Below are 22,411 nucleotides of genomic sequence, written 5' to 3' on the forward strand. Positions count from 1 at the left end.
TATGTAGACAAACAAACTTCAAAACAAAATGTCTGTCATTTAAATATAGTTAATGGTATTTGTTGTTCCAGCGTCACATGGTTAAAGTCTCCAGCGATTAGCACAAGCACCTCAGGGTGCTGCGTTTGTAACTTAGCAACTGCGGAATGGATGATGTCACCTGCTATCTCCACATCCGCCTGAGGAGGGATGTAAACAATAACAATCACGTGTCCAAACTTTCTGGGCAAGTAATAGGGATGCAAACTTACGGCCAACAGTTCGATGTCCCTGCAGCAAGTGGAGATTTTGACGTTTACATGTCCAGGGGTTCACCATCTTGTGTTAAAATAGAGATCGAGTCCTCCTCCTTTCTGCTGCCAGCAGGTATTTGCATCTAAGTCCGCCCTAACTGTACTAAACCCAGGTACCTCCACGTTAGCATCTGAGATACTAGTCGTTAGCCATGTTTCGTAAAAACGCAACAAACTGCATTCTCTGTAGGTTTTCACCAGCGCAGCCAGTTCGTCGATCTTATTTGGCAGTGAGTTCACATTTCCCAGGATCACAGAAGGCACCGAAGGCTTGTATCGCCACTTCCTCGCTTGCAAGTTTCTTTTACACATTTCTTATGTCCTTATCTTATCCATATGATGGAGCCCACCAATCCACTTCAAGACCTTGACATTGACCATTTGTCCCCTATTCTCCTTTTTTCAGTCACTACTCGACAGGTAAAGATCTGCTGGTGGGCTGATCAGTAAACTATAAGCTTCATCAGAGTTCACAGTTCCCCTTCATCACCGTGATCTGGTAAGAAATTCACAATGCCATGTGGCATATGGTCACCACTGTCAAAGAGGTCCACAAAGCACACATGGGCTGAAGTTTACAACTCCCATGAGCCTTCAAATAACTGTAAGAACAAAGAGTTGGTCCAGTGTTATGGGCAGGTCAGAATCCATGCCACTCCTCCTGAATCTGAATTTCAGTTTTTGGACAGAATCTTCATGTTGGTACTCTGACGTATGTGTTTGCAGGGAAGATAAGGGGTGTGGTCACTAAGTAACTGGAACATCTCCTCCACTTCTTCAGTCTGGATACTGAGAAGTCTTTGTCACTTTGGCCACCTTTTTCACTTGCTAATCCTGCTCTGTCAAGTCCAGAGACAATATTATACAGGTAATATTGTATGGAAGACCTCTAATTTCACCTTGACAGCTTCCCTTACCCCCAATGTCCACCATGCCAGGTCACCCAGAGGTGACAGTTTAACCCATCCTGAACAGAGCCACCTACTGATCACTTCCAGCAGGCCATCACTACCTGTTAGTCACCTAATGATGACCAGTTGATAGCTCAGCTCTTCACTTTACAACAATCAACCATTTGAACTCTGTTCAGGCAGGGCACTTCTTCCAGTTGTACTCCTCGAGGTATCTACATAACAATAGAGTTGAAAACTCTCAGAGGGACTTCAGAGTTGGTTAATGTTGCCCTTGGGTGGTGCTGAATATCGCATGTTATGTCTGGGGTGTCATCACATTAATTGCTGGTGGTACAGTTTATAAGTTGTGAAATACTCTGGAAAGAGAGACAGACACTCATAAAGTTTTTGGGTGGTAGCCCCGTATATTGCAAAGAAAATAGGTCAGTCATATTTTACAAAACTCAAAAGACATTGAAGGGTAGGAAAACGAACAGTTTATAGGGAAGGACCGGAAATTAGAATGTGGGATGCTGGGTAAATCGTGATGGTTTATGGGAGTCTGATGTCATCGATGGGGAAGCAGAGGGAAGAAAGGAACCCGGAAGTGTTTTAGCTCTTCCAGTCACCCGGGCGGTGTTATGGCAGCAGTGTCCCGGTCTTTCTGAAGGAATAAAGAGAGGTTAGTATGCCGCCATTGTCCCCTGGCAGGACTTGTCGCAATGCAAATCGGGTCCTTAAGCTGCTCCCCAGGCGCTCGTGTGTGACATGACCCCTTCACCCCCCCCAGCTCAGACCCATCGGATCGGGCAGCCCGAACCAAGAGATCATGAACCCAAGAGAGCGCATCAGCGTTGGCTTGCAGGTTACCTCGGTGATAAATAACAGTGAACTTATACGGCTGCAGGTCCAAAAACCACTTGGTATCCCGAGGATTCGAATCCCTGTGGAGGGCCATCCACTGGAGGGCTGCATGGTCCGTCATCAAGGTGAACTCACAACCATGCAGGTAGTACTGCAGCTGAGTTACTGCCCACTTAATGGCCAAGGCTTCCCGCTCCACTGTGGCATACCTTGTCTCCTGGTCCAACAGTTTCCAGCTCAGGTATATCACGGGGTGTTCGACACCATCAATGCTCTGGCTCAGCACGGCACCAAGGCCTGTGTCTGAAGCATTGGTCTGGAGGATAAAAGGAAGTGAAAAGTTAGGAGTCCTTAATACGGGTGCCGTTGTGAGGGCTATTTTTAAGTCACTGAATGCCTGTTCCATTTCTTCATTCCACACCTGTAAAGGGGCCCATTTCTTTGTCAAGTCTGTCAAGGGGGCGGCCTTCTCAGAAAACCAAGGTGCAAACCGGCGGTAGTAGCTCGCTAATCCCAAGAAGGCTTGCACCTGTTTCTTGACTATCGGATATGGCCATTCCAGGATGTCTTTTACTTTGGAACACTGTGGCTTCAATAGACCTCCTCCTACTAGGTAGCCCAAATATTTGGCTTCGTTCATCCCAAAGTAACACTTCCGAGGGTTGATACGCAGCCCGGCTTTCACTAGCGTCAGGAGGACAGCGTAGACCTGCATTACATGTTCCTCCCAGGTGCTGGAAAAGATGACCATATCATCGAAGTAGGCGGCACAATAGGACTGGTGGGGCCTTAGCACTCTGTCTACCAGATGCTGGAAAGTTGATGGTGCCCCGTGCAGTCCAAAAGGGAGTACCTTGTATTGCCAGTGCCCGCTAGGGGTGCTAAATGCAGTTTTCTCTTTTGCGGATGCTGTTAAGGGAATTTGCCAGTAACCCTTTGTCATGTCAAGAGTAGTCAAATAAAAGGCCATCCCCAATTTCTCGAGGAGCTCATCCACTCGGGGCATGGGATAGGAGTCAAATTTGGAGACCTTATTAAGACGTCTAAAGTCGTTACAGAATCTCCATGACCCATCTGGCTTAGACACGAGGACGATAGAACTGGACCAGGGGCTATGGCTCTCCTCAATGATGTCCATGTCCAACATTTGTTTAACCTCTAGCTCCACCTCAGCACATTTCTCCTCGGGGAGGCGATAGGGCTGTTTCTTGACAACCACCCCCAGGTCTGTTATGATGTCATGCTGAATCAGCGAGGTCCGGCTGGGTCCTTCACTGACCACCTCCGGGACAGACAGGATCTCTCTTTCGAGCTCCTGTCACTGGTGGGATGACAAATTAGGACCAAGGTTAAGTGTGGATTTTTTCTGAGAAAAGGGAGAGGGCGGGGCTGGAAGGAGGGTGCTCTTCCCTGTCCATCCATGGCTTCAATAAATTAATATGATAGACCCTCTCGCTCGGCCGACGGTATGGTTGACTCACCAAATAGTCGACGAGCCCTTTTCTCTCTTTAATCTCGTAAGGCCCTTGCTAATAGGCCAAAAACTTGGAGTGGGAGGTGGGCACAAGCACCATTATGCAATTCCCCTGTTGGGATTCGCATAGAGAGGAGGTCCAATTGTAATTCCAGAACTGCGCTACTTGAGCCCAGGACACGTGCTCTTTAAGTAGAGGCCGAATTTTACGCAATCTATCACGTAACTGCGCGATATATTCCAAGAGGTTGGTGGAGGGAAGTGCCTCCCCTTCCCAGCCTTTTTTTAGTATATCCAATAGGCCCTGGGGTTGGTGCCCATACAGAAGCTCAAAAGGGGAAAAACCTGTGGAGGCTTCAGGCACCTCCCGGTAGACAAAAAGCACTAAGGGTAAAAGTTGGTCCCAATTCCTACCATCCGCACTGACTACCTTGCGGAGCATCTGTTTGAGTGTTTGATTAAATCTTTCTACGAGGCCATCCATTTGTGGATGATAGACAGATGTCCTAAGATGCTTTATCTGGAGCAACTTGGCAACCTCCCTGAATGTATTCGATATAAAGGGTGTACTCTGGTCTGTGAGGACTTCTTTGAGTATGCCCACTCAGAAAAAAAAAACTACTAATTCCTGTGCAATATTTTTCATGTTAGCGGCTTGCAGGGGAACCGCTTCCGGGTATCGAGTAGCATAGTCAACCATGACCAAAATGTACTTATAACCATGCACTGAAGGTTCTAGGGGTGCAACAAGATCGATACCAATCCTCTCAAAAGGAATATCTATAAGGGGAATCGGGATTAGAGGAGTACGGTCCCTCCGGGGTATCTGGCATAACTGACAGACTGGGCAGGACTGACAGAAACTCCGGACCTTCTCATGACCCCGGGCCAGTAAAACCAGAGTTTTCTTCGCTCCAGGGTTTTTTCGGCTACCCAAGATGGGCGCCTAAGAGGTGGGCATGAGCTAGATCGCAAACCTCCCTCTGGTAGGTCCACGGAACTAACAGCACCTTCCGCACCACACCTTTGTGCTCTGTAACTCAATATAACAATTCATTCTCCAAAACAAAGTAGGGTCCGCGGGGTGTAGAATTTATTGACGATATGTCGTCCGTGGACACGATGGCATTCCAGGCAAACTTCAGGGAATCATCATTCCACTGTTCTCGTTTAAATGACGCTGGCATAGACCGGAACTGAAAGTCTATGCTGGCGAGCAGGTCAAGAACCTGGTCCGTGGGAGCACCCGCCTGCCTCGGATCCTCAATCATTTGCCCTTCCAGGTCGAGGTTCGTGGCTGAAGAGAGCTCCCCCAGGCTGTCTATGTCATCAATAGCTGCCGAAGAGCATGGCGTGGGAGCAGCTGGGAAGGCCCCTCGACTCTCCATAGTCAGGCCCAGCCTAGGAATAGGAGTGGAGATAGGTCTACTGCATTTATTTTCTGGCCAGTCTTGTCCCATGAAAACGAAAAGGGGGGCTCCAGCATTACAGCAACCAACAGCTGTTTAGGAGTCCCTTCCCAGGTTATGTAGCACTTTGTAATCTGGTCTCCCCATGTACACATTTTATGCTTTTTTGTTGAGCGACCCATTGTCGCGGTAGGACATAACAATGGTAATGTTGCTCCCGGAGTGAAATAATGCCACCACCGAGTGCCCATTCAACAACACCACTCCTGTATTTGTGACTGCCAGGGGGTTCGACAGTGCACAATACCTATCTCCTTTGGCTCAGCAGCAGTCCATGGTTTTCCACGTTGAGAGGACAGGTGGGAAGTAGGTGTACCAGCTTGCCACACTTGAAACAGCATGGCGGCATGGGCACCCGGTCTCTCGTTTTGGCTGCAGTCTCCGCAACACGACGAGTGGCTTCAGGAGTGGGGACACATCCCTGCTGGGTCCCGCGAGCCGACTTCTCAAACCCCCTAAGTTGGGTGACCACCAGTTGTTGCTCTAGAACCTCCAGATGGCCGTTCATGTCCTTAAACGGGTACCTCAGGACCTGCTGAGCAAAGTAATCGGGCATCGCATGGATCAACCCCTCATAAGCCACTTGCTCAACCACTTGGCGAGCTTGGTGTATATCTGGCCATAGCCAGTGCCCGAGCTTTCCCCAGTACTCAAACGCTTGGGCCCTAGCTGGGAGTTCAGGTTCAAATCACCAGTGTCTCCATGCCCTCGCCTGTTAGCCAGAGGTCACACCATATCACATACATATCTCGGCCTTCAGGAGGTCGTATTGGGCGGCGTCCTCCTCTGGAAGATCATGATAGGCCTGCTGCGTAGGCCCCTTTAGGAACGGAGCCAAGATGGACGGCCACTCTGTCCGCGGCCATTGGTTCCGTATTACCGTCCTCTCAAATATGGAGAGGTACACCTCTATGTCGTCCCCTCCGTAAGAGTGATGCTCAGAGGTGAAAGAGGTCTCGCAGGCTCCGGCCTTACCGCTTCCACCGCTGCCTGTCGCCTCTTAGTTTTGTTGAGCTCCATTTTCGTAGCCGCCTGCTCAACCTTGACGGCCTGGAGCTCATTTGCCCAGGTGGTTAGGACTGTTTTCAGGTCCTGTCCTTCACTCATATTTTCAGACTTCTATCCTGACAAATACGCCACTGTGAAATACTCTGGAAGAACAACGTTTTGGGGTGGTAGCCCCGTATACTGCAAAGAAAATAAGTCAGTCGTTTTTTTACAAAACTCAAAAGACATTGAAGGGTAGGAAGACGGACAGTTTATAGGGAAGAACCGGAAATTAGAACGTGGGATGCTGGGTAAATCGTGATGGTTTATTGGAGCCTGACATCATTGATGGGGAAGCAGAGGGAAGAAAGGAACCCAGAAGTGTTGTAGCTCTTCAAGTCATCCGGGCGGTGTTATGGCGGCGGTGTTTCGGTCTTTCTGAACGAATAAAGAAAGAGAGGTTAGTACACTGCTGTTGTCAGCTCTTGATCTGGAGATTCTGTCCACAGACCAGGAAAAGCCTTTTGATCGAGTAGGTCACCGCTATTTGAAGAATGTTGGGTTTGGTGAGGATGTCACAGATATGATCAGGCTCTTGTACACCAACGGTTTTGGTGTTTTAAAAGTTAACAGCACTTTGAGTGCCCCCTTCTTCAGTAAAAAAATGGACTTGACAGGGCTGTGCCTATTCTGGAATGCTGTACACTTTGTCCAGATCAGTCGCAGACTACAGGGTGTGACGCTGATGATGTTCTCTTTTTTGTTACACCAAACACTGACATTAAAGTATTAGTCTTGTGTCAATGAGTATTTGAAAGTAATTCTTCATCAAAAATCAACAGGGCCAAGAGTAATGAGTTCATACTCGGCTCCTCGACGTCACGTCTCCCATCAGATCTTACGTAGAACAGAAAGCGTTTTTGATATCTTGTGGTGATGATGGGTGCTGAGGGGTGGACAACAGCAACTGGGATTGACTTTTAGATAATGGAGCAACTCAACTCAACAAATGGAAGTGGACTGCAAATAAGCTGTCAATTAGGGGACGAGTGACTCACAGCTTGAGAGCCTCAATGCTTTGGCACAAACCTGCAAGTACAGACAACCCTGGGCTTTCACAGGATCCAGAAACTGCTGGTCTGTTTCTTTAGAGATAACCTACACTTGGCAAAGCAAATGTGCTCTTCTTATATTTGGAAGAACGGTGGTCGGGGTCATTGATGTCATTTCAAATGTTTCTCAATTTATTCTTCAGATGCTGCAGAAACTCTTTGTCTGTTTCTTACCCCTGAGCTGGTGTTGGGCTCCTCTCTCCATCTGAGAGGCTTTGGTTTTGACAGGAAGCTAATAGTCATGAACAGACACAAAACGGGCCTGTCCCGCTTACGTAACTTTTAGAGACGGGGTCTTATTAATGTGGCACTTTGATTTTAAGACGAACATTGTTACATCTGGATGGTTACTTGATGAACTTTTCATGTTTAATTCTATTTTTAAATGTCCTCTTTTGTTCAGTGACAGTTTTATTAGCATACTCATCAAACACTGAATGCTAAAACTGTCCCAAATGTATAATGACAGCGGAAAGCTTTTATTGACCCCTCAGTGTTTTCATCAGTTTTGGGGGTCAAGGCAGTCAGGATAATTCTCCTGTCTATCTATCTATCTATCTATCTATCTATCTATCTATCTATCTATCTATCTATCTATCTATCTATCTATCGCCTCACTATTGCTCTTTCTGGCCATGTGCCGTGTCGCCGTATCTTCACGTTTTTCTCTCTTCTCTTATTATTTTCAGTTTCTTTGTCGTCTCTCGCCGTGTTGTACTAATAAACCCAATCAGACCCGCAGGTGAATGTTAATGGCGGTTGTGTTCATGTAATTCTCCTAAATGATATTACAGATCTGATTGCTATGTGACTGACTACCCTGACATCTCAGGCCCCACATAACCTGTTTTCACTTTGAATGACATTAATAAGGTCCACTTGTCAGATTCGGCCCACAGGCCTTGTGTTTGCTCCCCTGCTCTTGAGCCCCTGCCTATTGCTGTCGGACCCTTGACGTATTTTTTATCACATTTTTACCACTCAGTGAAGTTCAAGCTCATAGTCTGAGGTGTTGTGTTTGTATTTTAAATTTGTAGGACAGTCGAAGTAAAAGACTTGACCAGAAATGAAACCAATGCTGGTGGATTTTATGAATTCCAGTTTAGAGGAATAACAGAGTAGGACAGTAATGGGGTACGAGACCCCTAGAGCAGGCAGTCCCAGCCTTGGACCTTTTGAATGGTGGACAAGTCTTAGGGTCCCCGAGTCCTGGAGGAGGACAGGAAATGCAGGGCCGAGCTGACAGAGGGTCTCATCTTCTTTTCTGCCATTAAGAACATTCAGGTGGTCCGTTATCTCAGCAGAACACATGAATGACATTTCATTTGGTCTCAGCACACAAGCCCCCTGTGTTCTGAGTGATTCATGTCCTTCATTTATTCTTGGCATGGAGGTTTGCTCCAAGTGTGTGAGGCAGTGTGCTAACTGCTGTGCCACCATGCTGCCCACTTGTCTTGTGTCAGTTCCTCTTCCTCACTTGGTGAGCTGCATGTTAGTTTCAGACGTTCGGACCTCCTTAGCCTTTGGACTTTGATTAAGTGTTTTCTTCCACTCAAATGATAAAACACTTTTGTAATAAAGACAAGTGACAGTTTGTGACCCAACTAGAGACAGGAAGGAATGACATTGTGATTAAAGGACTGATGAAGATGGCCTCCTTCTCTTCATCACCTCTTAAACTGACGGACAGTTCACGCCCCGCCTCCTCTGTCATTTTGCCCAGTCCTATTGGCTGAGGTCCTGGACTTGAAGACCCCAGGACGTGGGTTCAAATCCTGCTTCTGACTTCCCCCGTGAGTCACTTCACCTGTCCTTATGACTGTGTCTTGTAAAAGAAAGGCGCTATATACAATAAAGGTGCTTGTTCTGTCTCCATATTTTATATTCCAGAATGTTCTCAGTGATATTTGCACAGAAATTCTGAGCTGAACACCAGTCCACTTGTCAGTGTTGATGGAGGCGTTGAGAACATTTTGGATTTCTGATTTGTCCATTTCCTTTTTATGTTCTCCTCTTTATTATTTTTGAAATTTTTCAGTTTTATCCTTAAAATTCAAACCCCTTAAATGTGCTTCACTGACATCAGCTCTCTTCAGTTCACTCCTTGTCTTTTATCTTTTCTATTGTCTCTCTATTTTCATTGTGAAGAGTGCTATATAATATAAAGGCTGACCGATTGCATGTCTGATGAGACCCCCATGTTTAAGTGTAAACTCCACAGACCCCTCAGTCAGGATTACAGATAGAAACCTGAAGTTCTCATTCAGTTGTCTTCAGCCAGTGAAGTGCCAGTGGATCTCGATGTCCTCATCGATGTTTGTGCCCACATGTCACACCAGACCACCAGTCAGCACAACATGTCAGAAGTCATGTATATAGCACTTTTAAGGAGAGCATTTGTCTGAGGTTCACACTGGCTTTCAGTCTGACAAGTCCATCTCTGCTTTTGGTCATCATGTCTCCTACTGAGACCCCCAGGGCTGTCTGTCTGTGTATTTAAAGAAAACAACACACTGGGATCTCATTGTGGACGGACATAAAAGAATGAAGATGACCCTGAAGTCAAATAGCCAACAGGGACATTGAGCTGAGAAACCTACACTTGGCGTAAAGCCACACACATTTCCACGGTACCTCATACCTTGTCGTACGCAAGTTCTCCGTTTGGTTTTGCAGACTGGTGGCACCCAGCGTCAAAGCAGTGCTACTGTTACTGTGCGGTTATCCTTTATTTCTTAGATCAACATTCCTGACGCGGCTTTATAAATACACTGAAATTAACCGCATATTGTTTATTAGTGTAACGCATCCGATTGTAATTAACTCGTAACAATATAATGGTCCAGGGAACAGCCATAGTATTCCAAATACCATAACTGCTTTAGTGTTGTTACTCTCACTTCTCCTTCTTCTTCTTCTTCTTCTTCTTTCAGCTGCTCCCGTTAGGAGTTGCCACAGCGGATCATCTTTTTCCATATTACTCTCACTGCACCACTCGGAGTATTTATATCACTGTATCTGAGTGTGAATCACAGCAGCAGCTGATCAGAAAGAGAATTATCGGTATACAGCATCAAGGACACGCTGCCTCAGCCACTGCAAAACATTTTAAAGCCTTTCTTGTATGGACCTCGAGGTTCAGAAACAGTTTCGTCCCAAGAACTATAAAAGCACCCAATCAATTGCTCCTTGTAGAACTGTTTGTACTTATAAGTACAATCACCTCACTGTAAACTTGCACTACGATTATAATATTGTACAACCTGTGCTACTTTATAAAGCGCGTATTTACATATAATGACGATATTTTTAAGATGAAATGCAGCAAAATATGTTGATTATATTATACAGATAAAACTTTAACTTCATTTAAATAATCTGTGTTGTTAATAATTAAACATGTGAGGACACAGCTCTAGCAAAATCACATATTGTACCTGCCTCGCGCTGTATATTTACTGAGGCTGGCGCGACACTGGAAGGATAGACGGATAGAATAATTAAATACCTACAATGAAGACATTTCAATGTTCCTTAAAAGTTTTGAGAATCGTCGTTATAAGCTTACAGATGGCTTAACGTCTAATACAGAGCTGATTGTGTGGCAATTGGGTATTTGGGGAAAGAAAAGTAAGGACAGGAATTGGAGGTTAGTACGTTTGAAAGAGACAGGACTGCTACAATAAATTATTTTATTGAAGGTCGCGCACGGCGCAGCAGCATCTTGTGTGAGACATGAACAATCACTGCACCATCGTGTTCCCATGTTTAATAACATGCTTTCATTCCAATCATCATGAAAATGATATCACGTATACATCTCAGTATTTTAATTATTCAGAAAGCTGTAAAATTCTGTTTCCTGTCGGAGAAAGAGAAAGAACAGAAGCACGTAGTGATTCAAACACATAGAGCACATAGAAGATCAAATACAAAACAAAGCACTTAATATGCTACTTTAGTTACGATGGGATTGAGAAACTAGTAAATTAAATGAATTTAAGATGAAGTTTATGATGTTCTACTTTAATGACAAAATAAACTATGTGATTAAAGTGAAAATTTCGAGATTAAAGTTGACATTTCATACTTTTTTCCCACTGTGTGCCCATTTTTTTTTCTCTGTACCCTAATAAGTTTTCATATGACACACAGATAGTGGGTTATGACTCTCCTTTTCATGGTGACTTTGATATGTGACAACTTCTTTTTTATTTTGGCACTGTGTGACTTTGTGAAGTTGAGCTTTCAAGTTTCTCGCTAGTGACACGCTATGTCACTCGATCAGCTTCCTTTTCTTGTTTATTCCACTGTTTAAATCAACAAATAGTATGCTTTTCCTTTGCCTCCACTTTGTATTCGCTGAAATTCTTCTATTTCTTCTATTCTCTGTGCTTTTCCAATTGTCTTTTCACAGAACGCTGAGCTTAAGGGCGATTTATATTGATTTGCATATTCATAGAGGCATAATTCTGGGAGGAATTGGGGCGGGACAGCAGGCACGTGCACATGCGTTACTTTTCATGCTGACTGGGATTTATGGTGCGGAAGAATGTGGAAGTTGGAGAACGCACAGATTCCTGCATCTGGATTTTTTTGTGTATAAGCACATTTCGGCTTTTGTGCTTACATCATGTTATAGTGCGAATTCTACGCACGGCGTTATACATGAGGACCCTGGAATAGGATTTTGGGAGAAATGATGACAATGAATGAGTCTAAGGTGACAAGTCCAATGTGACATTTCCTGTGCTGAATGATTAGATGGGTTATTCCTGCCACTCACTGTCATCACACAGGTGTCTTGTTCCTCATATTTTTAATTTTTATTGACATATCTGACTAACCTGCAGCACGTCTCCGCTCTTTGGTGCTGCAACAAACAAGAATGGATTACAATGGAGAAGGTCACTGGATTGAATCTGATGGAGTAGAAGACCCCAATCCCCCACATCTCTCCTGTTTCTGACCTCTCCAGTGGTGTGTCAGCACCCCCTTGAGGCACTGCAAGTGACGAATGACAAAGGAGGTGATGTCTGGTCAGTCAGCTCTCAGATCAACTGAACCAAAGGACACGAGGTGCTTGTGTGGTTCCTGAGAGGAGACGTCACTGAGCAGTAGCACTGGTGACTGGTGACATCATTAGGATTGTCCTGAAACCACCAAACTAGAAGGACATCAGTAGAGTTGAGCCTAAGCCCCTTCTCATCTCCCACTGGTCTTCTTCACACTGCAGGCCTTGTGTGGTCCTTGTTGAAGTTATGGCTTCACTTCTCCTCCTCCTCCTCACTGGACTGCTCAACAATACTGGGGGTCCGCTGGTGTGGACATTTCATAACATGACTGACAGTAACTGGCAGCATGACTCTGAGACCCCTAGAGAGGCAGCAAATAGAGAGGATGAGAAAGAGAGCTGTCCATTAGAGAGCCGTCCATCTGTGTCTCGTTTTCATGCCATATTTGTCCCTCCACATTGTCCTCGTCTTCTTCAATCCCAGTGTCATCTTCTTAACCTTCATCTCTAAAAGTGTCTCACTCCTCCAGGAGACCCAGCAGATCAAAGGCTTTTCTTCTGCTCTTCCTGCTTTTTTTGGAGTTTTTGTTTAATTCCCAAAATGATCTTTGTTCTGTTGTGCTCAGTGATTCATTGTGGATCGACATCACAAGGAGTCAGGCTTTGTCACAGTGTCACTTATTTATTGTACTATTATCCTTTCTGTCTGTCTGTCTGTCTGTCCCTCCTCAGGTCCTCACTTGTCTCTCTTCATCTCCACAGGCTGGTGTCATGTCGTCTCACTTCCAGATGTTGCTCAGTTCTCTCCTTGGCTCTCTCTGCTCCAAACTCACGGCTGACTGAACTGTGGCTGAGTGAGAACAACAAGATGGAGGACTCAGGAGTGGAGCAGCTGTGTGAGGGGCTCAGGAGTCCAAACTGTAAACTGGAGACACTGTGGTAAGTAGAAAACACTGAGAATATGTGTGTGTGAGTGTGAGTGTGTGTGTCTCTCTGTGTGTTTGATGAGTTCTGCAGATGTAAACTGCAGGAAGGGCAGACGTGTTTTCCCAGGTTGATGTTGGCTGAGTGAGGTTCACATATGCTTATCTCGCTAACACATCGCAGCCACCAAAATAACAAGAAATAGCATAACAGAGGAGAAAATGGAGATGTGAGAGAAGACCACCTGAGTTCCCCATCACCTATGGACTCCAGTGGCTTCATAACATCAGAGTGTGTCCTGCGTGCTGACGGCCGGTGGGCTGTGCTGAGCGTTTGGTGCTGCGTGTTGTCTCTGTGTGTAAAACGTCACTTGTTTTTGACGTATTTTACAATTTGCTCCTGACTCATCATTTGTGGTCTCCACTGAGGGGCCGAGTTGTACATGTGACAGCTCTTTGTTGCTTTAGGTGGGTTTCTGCTCTTTTTTTCAAGTCTCCAGTGATGGGCGCATTGTGAGTGAAGGGTGAGGGCATCTCAGCAGTGTGTGGGGGTGAAGTGATAGTGACAGGTGATAGGGGGGTCAGAAAGGAAAATTCAGCTGACTGTGGGCCTATTAATAGTCGATAAGTGAGTGGCTTTCCCAGAGCAGAAGGATGTAAAAGATTAGCAGTCAGCTCAGGGACATTAAGAGCAAACTGGCGAGCATTGACGCCAGGAGGAGGAATAGAGAGCACATTTAAAATGTGGCCATTTAAACAATCGCTGTATTTACAGCTGTTCTGGGTTTGTGAAAAGGAAGCTGTGAAGAAAGGTTACTTTGAAACACAGAGGATTATGGGAAAGCCGAGTAAGAAATACAAAAACTAAAACACAGAGCCCCTTAAACAGAGAATATTAGGGGCTTAGAGTGGCCAGTGAGTATCAAACAGGTCCTGGAGTTTATTAAAGTCACAATTCAAATATAAAGAGCTTAACTGTCAGCCATTATAATTGTGTGGCTGGTGCAATGCAAGTCCTAGGAGATGTGGGGTTTAATGGTCACTAGCTTGGTCAAGCCTGTCCTGTGTTGTAATAAGAAATTTGCAGATCTTGTCCTGGTGTCCTTTAAGGAGGTAGTGTGGACCCCCTAAGGGGGAGACTCGAGACCAGAAAGGTAAAAACAGGTGGGTCACAGTCTGGTCTAAGTGTAAAGTAAGAGGGGCACACTGTCAGGGGGCATCAAGCCCACAGTTTAAGGTTTTCAAATATTTTCAGGACACTGCAGACCTCGGGGAGGCACCTGAGTAGGTTAGTCAAGGACTGGAGGGCAGGATCGGGAGTTTAGGACAAGCCAGGGTTAGAACTTCAAATAACGGGCAGAGCAAAAGTAGAAATACAAGTGGACATGATAACTTGGAAAATTCTAGTTTACCGTTAAATAGCCAAATAAAGAAACTGACACATTGAAAGGTCTTGATGGTGGGAGTATGAAGAATAAAATAAGTGAGGTGGAATTCTGGGTAGCTGATCCTAATTAACAGGAATAACAAACATCTGACTAAATAATCGAGATGTGGAGGAGCAGAACAGATGGGGACACATTATTAGGACAGTTGGGCAAAACCTAAAAGGTGGACAAGTCGGCATTTAATGAAACAGGATTTAAATGTGAGACTGTGAGCCACAGCTTAGTGAGGATGTCTGGATTCAACAGTACAACATCAGGGGATGAGGCCTCACATAAGAGTGTGCTAGAGACCCCCTAATGCAGACAGTAGTCCATCCATCCATTATCCAACCCGCTATATACTAACTACTGGGTCCCGGGAGTCTGCTGTACCCCATCCCAGCCAACACAGGGCACAAGACAGGGAACAAACCCTGGGCAGGGCGAACACACACATACGAGAGAGAATTTAGAATCACCAATCCTCCTAACCTGCATTTCTTTTGACTGTGGGAGGAAACTGGAGCGCCCGGAGGAAACACACGTAGACACAGGGAGAACATGCAAACTCCATGCAGGGAGGACCCGGGAAGCAAATCCAGGTCTGCAGACAGTAGTGTTAAACTTTTTAATAATATTAAAATGGCAAGTTTACAGGGGGATGTTATATTCATGGGGGACGTGAACTCTTTGAGGGCCAATTTTTTTTTTTCCATTTTGGCCCGGCTGAATATTTTTTCCAAAAAATATAGTTTTCTGAAAAGCACACAAAGCAATGCTTTTACACATAAATCAACATAAAATATTAATGAATAACAAATGTCACTGTGTTTTATGTTGCGTCAGCCTCTACACTGTGTGGCTTCACACACTAGTTACACAGCACAGTCCAGTCCTGCAAGGTGTGGTGAAGTTCCAAGCTGCCACTGGTGTGCATTGCCACGTTACACTGCTTGCAGTATATGGGACAATGGGGCCACCATTTCAGGCATCTAGTGCTGCTTGATGTGGCCGCTGCATCTCTGCTTCATGCTGTGGCTATTGTCTCCAACAGTTTGTCACCAACAAAGAGGGGGAATTGGTGATAACAGCTGGCACAGCATGTGGCAGCAGAAATAGTGACAAAACTGTAACACATAATACATAAGGACAGCTCAGTGGCTGGCTGTTGATGGTGGCAACTGCATAAAGGCAGCTCAGTAGCTGGTCAGGTGCACAGTCCTGCTGTCCATTGAGCTGTCCCTGCACAGCCTTCACCGCCATTGATGGTGAACAGGAGGTGACAATACAACCCAATCTAATTTGTACCTCTTGTCATCGTAAGCGGTGGTCCTCCCAGGTGAACGTTGCCGCAGGCGCATTAGCTACATGAATGTGTTCAGCACTGTGATCAACTGGGGACCGATCAGCTGATACAGACACCTCACTTTTACTTTTGATTTCCAGATCACTTGTGTGAAAATCGAAGTCCAATAAGTCAGACTCCGATTCAGAAATAACATGCAAAACTTTGTGCATTTGCTTTGCTCTCTTTCCAGATATCGATGCCATTTTAGACACTGTTTATTCCTCGCGATTCATTGCGTGTGGGGATTTGAAGTCAAATCAACAAAGCTGACTTTCCTTCTAGCAAAGAGAGTTGAACTTAAATGTAACAGCGAGTTTTGTCATCGTTTACAGCTAATTCCCACCTTCTACCTTCAAAATTCACCTTCAACTGCTGGGGTGTCGCCATACGTCAACATCCACTCTGAAAGATACCTGAATATTACCAGGGGCTAACTTGACAAATAGCGGAACACACGAGCAGGAGTTGTTAGACGTAATCATTGAATGTTTGTTAAAACACCAATGTGGAGGGGGTTGATGGGGGGACTTCTCTAGATTTAGGGTCCTGTAATAACCAGTGTAGAACTGAGGGTGCAGAAGTCACTGAGCCATTAGGACTGCGTGACCAGAACATCACAGATTTGACAGATGGACACTGAGGCAATCACATTTGTGTGGAATTGTCACAGATGCACTTGGGCAGATTTGTGGCAATGAAACGTAACATAAATAAATGTAAAGAATTACACAGTTGGGGTCTGACACTTGAAAGTGCTGCTTATGAGGAGGACTCAGGAAGTCATAGTGGACCGGTCACTCTCTACACCCAGACAGTGTTCAGAAGACATTAAGAAGAGTCTGTACAAGAGAAATGAGCCTCAATATGAACGAATTAAAAGGTGGTCTTTATTATCACCGATGTGATTCAGAAACTCTTCACCGAGGTCTCAATGCCCATCATGCTCCGTTCACAATAACAGTATTGAGGCCCACCTAATCTCCTCACATCCGTCCCCTTGACCTCACACATGGCTGTAGGCCTTTATTCGCTGTCAGCGTGTGAAATAATCAACAATAGTCAGATAAAATGGAACTTACAGAAATATGATTGGTTTCTTGATTAGAGAAATGATCAATACGTTCTTATCTACGGTATATAAACTCAGGAGCGTAAGCAGGACGTAGGCCCGCATCTCACACATTGTCATTGTTTTATAAATTCTGATGTCATGAAATACGTTTATCAGATGGCTGACATGTCCTGTAGAAGTTTAGCACTGTGGTCACAAGTGACAACAGCACACAAATGACAAATTAAAGAAGAACAACACATGAAGATGCAGATTTGTAAAAACAAAGAAGTGTGAAACAGAAGTGGAGCCCAGCAGTGTGTGTCATGAATGAAATATTAAACTAAGCCTAACTGAGTGACACTTTAAGAAGAAGAACAGTGAATGGAGATGCACAGCACACTCATGGAGATGAGCACAAGTTGTACCACAAATCACAGAGTGTCATCTTATATAGCGCCCTGACATGTGGAGGACAAGTCACAGGAGGGTCTGCTCAAGTTATATGACACACTGGTGAGACCTCAGCTGGAGTGCTGTGTGCAGTGGGGGTCTCCATATTACAACAAAGACAAAGCAGCAGTGCTAGTGAAAGTCCAGAGAGTAGTGTGTCAAGGCTAATTGATGAACTGAGGAGTCTGAGCTATGAGAGGACATCAAAGGAGTTGAGCATTTGTACTGAGTAAGAGTTGATGGACTGAACTGGACTGGGGGTGCCAGCTGTTAGTTTAAAATAAACTCCACAAAAACAACACAGGGATGCAGTGGGAACTTGTTAAGGGTCATTTAGTACAAACATTCAGCTAATGACACATGAAATAGGTGACCAAGTAGTGTGGTGGGCTGTAGAGCTTTAGGGTCCTTCAAATCTCGACTTGATGTTATTTTGGAGAATCAAGGTGAACAGGATGGATGGGTTTGTTGACCTGAATGGCCTGTCCTCGTCACAATTGTTCTAATGTTGTCATGAAAGAAGACAGCAGGACAGATGGATAAGGAGGAGGACTGAGAAGTGGACAGACAAACTGGACAAAGGGGGGACAGCAGCAGCAGAAATGACCAGCTGGCTTTAGACAGAGGGACAGTAAAGTGTGAAACACAGTGAGTGACTACAGGTGACCAGGGAGCTCAGTGGGTGTCCATCATCACAGTAACTGAACAGGCTGACTTCTGTCTGAAAGGACAATAAAACAAGACGTAACCCACAGGTCTACAGAAGACATCAACCTAATGAGTCAGTGGACTTACTGACCGACAGGCCAACATGCCAACTGGACATCCGGAATACACAGAGAGGAATTCTGGGAAGGTGACCTCGTGGTGGCAACTCCAACTTATTTTTGATCATAATAAAGGAGTAGGCTATCAGGTGACTTTATAATTTATCACATATATAATAGATTGGGGATCAAACCACCGGCCTCACAAATTCTTCTTCTGTTGATTTCAAACCTGCAAATTTCAGTCAGGATCTTCCTAAACGCCACCAACAAAACAAATGGCCAACTAGAGATGTGAATTTTCTGACCCTCACTACATGGCCATTAATGACGCCTGTCACCCCACCCTGTGATCCCTGGTCACTCTGTAATTCTCTTTATTTCTTCATAAGAGCATCAACTGAAATCTGCATTGTTGGTCCTAAGAAGGTGGACCAGAATTGAAAGAGAGGAGCGACAGGATGGCTTTGACTCACTGAATATGAACTTCTTTAAAATGACACAGCGACACCCACAAGCACACAGACACAGTTACATCATGTATCGGTGTGTGCGGACGAGAGGGACATTAGCACAAAAACAATCATGAAGAGCACTGAGGACAGACCCGGGTTCAATCCTGACCTTGGAGAACTGCAACAGGAAAAAGAACTGAGAGGAATAGAAGAAGGCCAGGAAGAGCCTGGACAAAAGGAGGAGAGGACAAGATGAGTGTCTGAGACAAGCTTAAGAGACAAATTGCTGCTCCTAGATGTTGATAAGTGGGCAACAAGTCAGCGACTACAAGAAGAAAATGTCAAGTGGCACAGCCAGCTCAGACCATCTGGTCCAGTTTAATGTCCGTCAGTCACCTCTGGTACTTCACACCCACCTTCATCCTTTCACTTTGTAGACCTGCTTATCCTTCTTGTTCAGCACTACAAAGGAGACTTCAGCTTATTCAAGAAGCAAAACACCAAAAAGTGTTCAGTCCAGACCTCACCTCTCCTCTGCAGACGAACAGTCTCCTGAATTGGAGGACATTTTTAACTGACCTGTGACTTGTGCTCTGTCCTTGTCTGCTTCAAGATCGCCACCATCATCCCAGTAGCAGTTAATCAAACACAACAGCCTTAATAACTATGGATGAGTCACCTTGATGTCTCTAGTAATGGAGACCACTGAGACCATCTGTCTGACTGACCTCCACACAAGAACCCCTTGACCCTCTGCTGTTTGCCTGTTGAGCCAATAGGTCTGTAAATGATGAGGGAGATTTGAGCCTAAATTTCATCTACAGACATCATGACTGCCCAGGACATACGTGAAGGTCTTGTTTGGAGATTTCAGCTCAGTCTTTAACTCCTCATCACAGGACTGTTAGGCCAGAAAATGACCAATTTTATCTGGCCAGGCGGGTCACTTAGTGGATCACAGAGTGTCTGATGGACATTAAAACAGTAAGAGCGGCTGAATAAACACACAGCTGACCCCATGACCCTTAGTGCTGGTTGCTCTCCCAGTATGTCAAATACCCCAAGTTAATCAGGGGTCTTGTTTGAAAGCTCAGTGTGGTACTGAGGAATGGACATTGAATGAGCCATGGAGGAGGAGATCAGTCAGGATGTGCTTATGTTAAGTGGAGACACAGATATGCACTTAGAAGACCAAAGCTACGGCACCTAGTATTTCTGAGCAACAGATCCTGCACTTATTGCTGGGTGTGACAGACCACCAGAGCTCCGCTGTCATCCATTACAACTACAGGACTGATGGTGACCTGTTCACTGTTACACATTTACAGGCTTTGATGAAGGTAAAGGTGACAGCCATCAGGGAGCTTAGTGCTGAAGACAGTACTCTGACTGCAAGATCATAAAGGCACATCCAGAGCATAATAGGCAGATTCTATGAGCCATGAGATGACTTCAGTCACTATAACCCAAAGGTCAGAGGTCATGTTTCAGCCCACTCCAGAGCCATCATAGGCTGGAGACTTAAGGCAGTGGACATCGGGACACACCTGAGACTCTCCATGTCCAGCTCAGTCCACACTCAGTCAACAACAGAGTTGCCATTGGGACAACCGAGGACTAAGTGAGCTGGACACAAAGCTGGACATGGACCAGCCTGTGAGACCGACCACCCTTCTGTACACCTGTGAGAGATGGAAGGTTAATTCAACAATCACATCTCCTTCACTTGGGCTGTCAGTGCAGGACACTTCAAATAAGATGACAAGTCAAAGTCCTAGTCAGTGAAGTCTTCACACAAGCAGAGTGCCTGATCTTCTACACTTGTGCTACCAAAGGTGCAAATCCACTGGAGAAGAAATATTTTATTCAGGCCTGATGGTCACCTGACACAGCAGCTGAACAATGGTGAGGATTATAGGGGCAAACATAAGTGGGGAAATAAAACTAAGAACCACTGAAAGTCTGAAGAGTTGGCACATTGACATGAAGTCTTGGAAGAGCATCACTCAAGACTGAACAAGATGGAGATGAAGAGTCCTGAATGGTAGACATGCTGCTAAAGGGAAAAGAAAGACCACCACTCAATGCTAGCGTGTTGACAAGCATGTCCTCAACTATACTGGCATCTTCAGTCACCTTTGGACATGTTGGTAGCACATGATGAAGATGTTGTAATCATTACGCCTGACAGACAGACAGACAACAGACAGAAATAAACTGAGCCCCCTCGGGTGACGGATGAGTCCTGTGAATGTTCATAATAAGCAGCCGTGGACCAAAGGCCAGGTGTCTGAGGTAATAGCGTCCTTGTTGTTGAACTAATCACCCACACAGGGTAAAAACGAGTCAGAGATGTAAAATGAGCCTCCAGAACAGATGGTCTGACCAGTTATGAACACCAACAAAGAAAATGTTAAGAACTGGAATATGAAAAATAACGACATGAACTGGTAGAGAGAGAAGAAATGGAAAAGTACAAGAGCCAAATACTAGAAATACCTGAAAATACGAAGGGGAGTGGAATGACAAACTAAGACAAAGGACAGACCCTCAGGTTTGGGATCTGCAGAGTGGTGGCAGGAGTTGAGATAATTATAAGCAATGAAGAAGAGAAAATAAGATGGGAACTTATAAATCCAAGAATAATGACAATGGACTTCAATCTAAAGAAGGACGAATACAATGGTGAGCACTGAAAGAAAACAGTACAGCAGTTGTGAAAGGTGGGCTTGATGGAGATGGACAGCAGGCTTTAGAGAAAATGCAATCCAGTGGTCAGCAGATACCAGTAATGGGAGACTGGAACGGCCATACTGGCAAGCAGAAAGACCAGGCCATGCACATTTTCACACAAATTCAATCAATGGTGTATGCAAGTTTTTGGCTCAGTTTTTCAAGCTGGCAGCACCCAGTGTCAAAGCAGTGCTACTGTTCCTGTGTGGCTTCCCTTTCTTTTTTAGGCTCACATCCATCACGCAGCTTAATCAAATACACTGAAATCTGCTGCATATCTTTTCGAAATTTAAAGCATCTGATTGTAATCAACCTGTAACAATATAATGGGTCACAGAATGCTCAGTCTATTCCAAACACTATAGCTGCTTTAGTGTTGTCACTGTCAGTTCACCACTCAGAGTATCTTAACCCACTGTGTCTGAATGTGGAATTACAGCTATATGATTGGAAAGCTCTACAGTGGGTTGTGTCAAGAGTGGAGTGGATTTTCGGTATACAGAATCTATCAGAAACTGCTTCAGCCTTGCACACAGTCTATTTGAACTTTTTCCATTCAGCAAATGCTTCAGAGCTTTTCCTGTAGGGACCTGGCAGTTCAGAAACAGTTTCATCCCAAGAACTATAAATGCACTCAATCAGTCCATCAAGTGCTCCTTGTAGAACTGTTTGTACTTATAAGTACAATCACCTCACTGTAAACTTGTGATACAGTTATAATATTGCACAACCTGAGCCACTTATGCTCTCATATTGTATATTTTTCATTATTTTTGATCATATTATTATTATTATTATTAATATTTTATCATTTCATAGGAAAATACAGTATGTTTATGGAGGATTTGCAATAAAGGAATTAAATTCTATTCAACAGAAAAGAGCATGTATTTACAGATGACGATGACTGGCTTCTAAGTCGATTTAGATTCCCAAGCACCATCTTCTTGAAGCTCTTGATATAATTTTTAAGATAAAATGCAGTAAAGTATATATATATATATATATATATATATATATATATATATATATATATATATATTACATTATACAGATAAATATTTAACTTTATTTAAATAATGTATACTGTTAATTAAACATGTGGGCAAGGTGGTGCAGCAGTAATGATGAGCTGGTGCCCTGTCCAG

The 22,411-nt window shown here is 44.7% G+C and overlaps 1 protein-coding gene across 1 annotated transcript in view; it reads left to right on the top strand.

Annotated features, from left to right (window-relative positions):
• The window catches only part of LOC120521327, a 130,514-nt gene that overhangs the window by 88,748 nt on the left and 19,355 nt on the right, over positions 1–22,411 (top strand). The window contains exon 13 of the mRNA XM_039743029.1: positions 12,869–13,045. Coding sequence (XP_039598963.1) covers positions 12,869–13,045 — 177 coding nt within the window. The remainder of the gene's footprint in view (positions 1–12,868; positions 13,046–22,411) is intronic.

This window comes from Polypterus senegalus, chromosome 2, assembly GCF_016835505.1.
Source record: "Polypterus senegalus isolate Bchr_013 chromosome 2, ASM1683550v1, whole genome shotgun sequence".
Lineage (NCBI taxonomy): Eukaryota > Metazoa > Chordata > Cladistia > Polypteriformes > Polypteridae > Polypterus > Polypterus senegalus.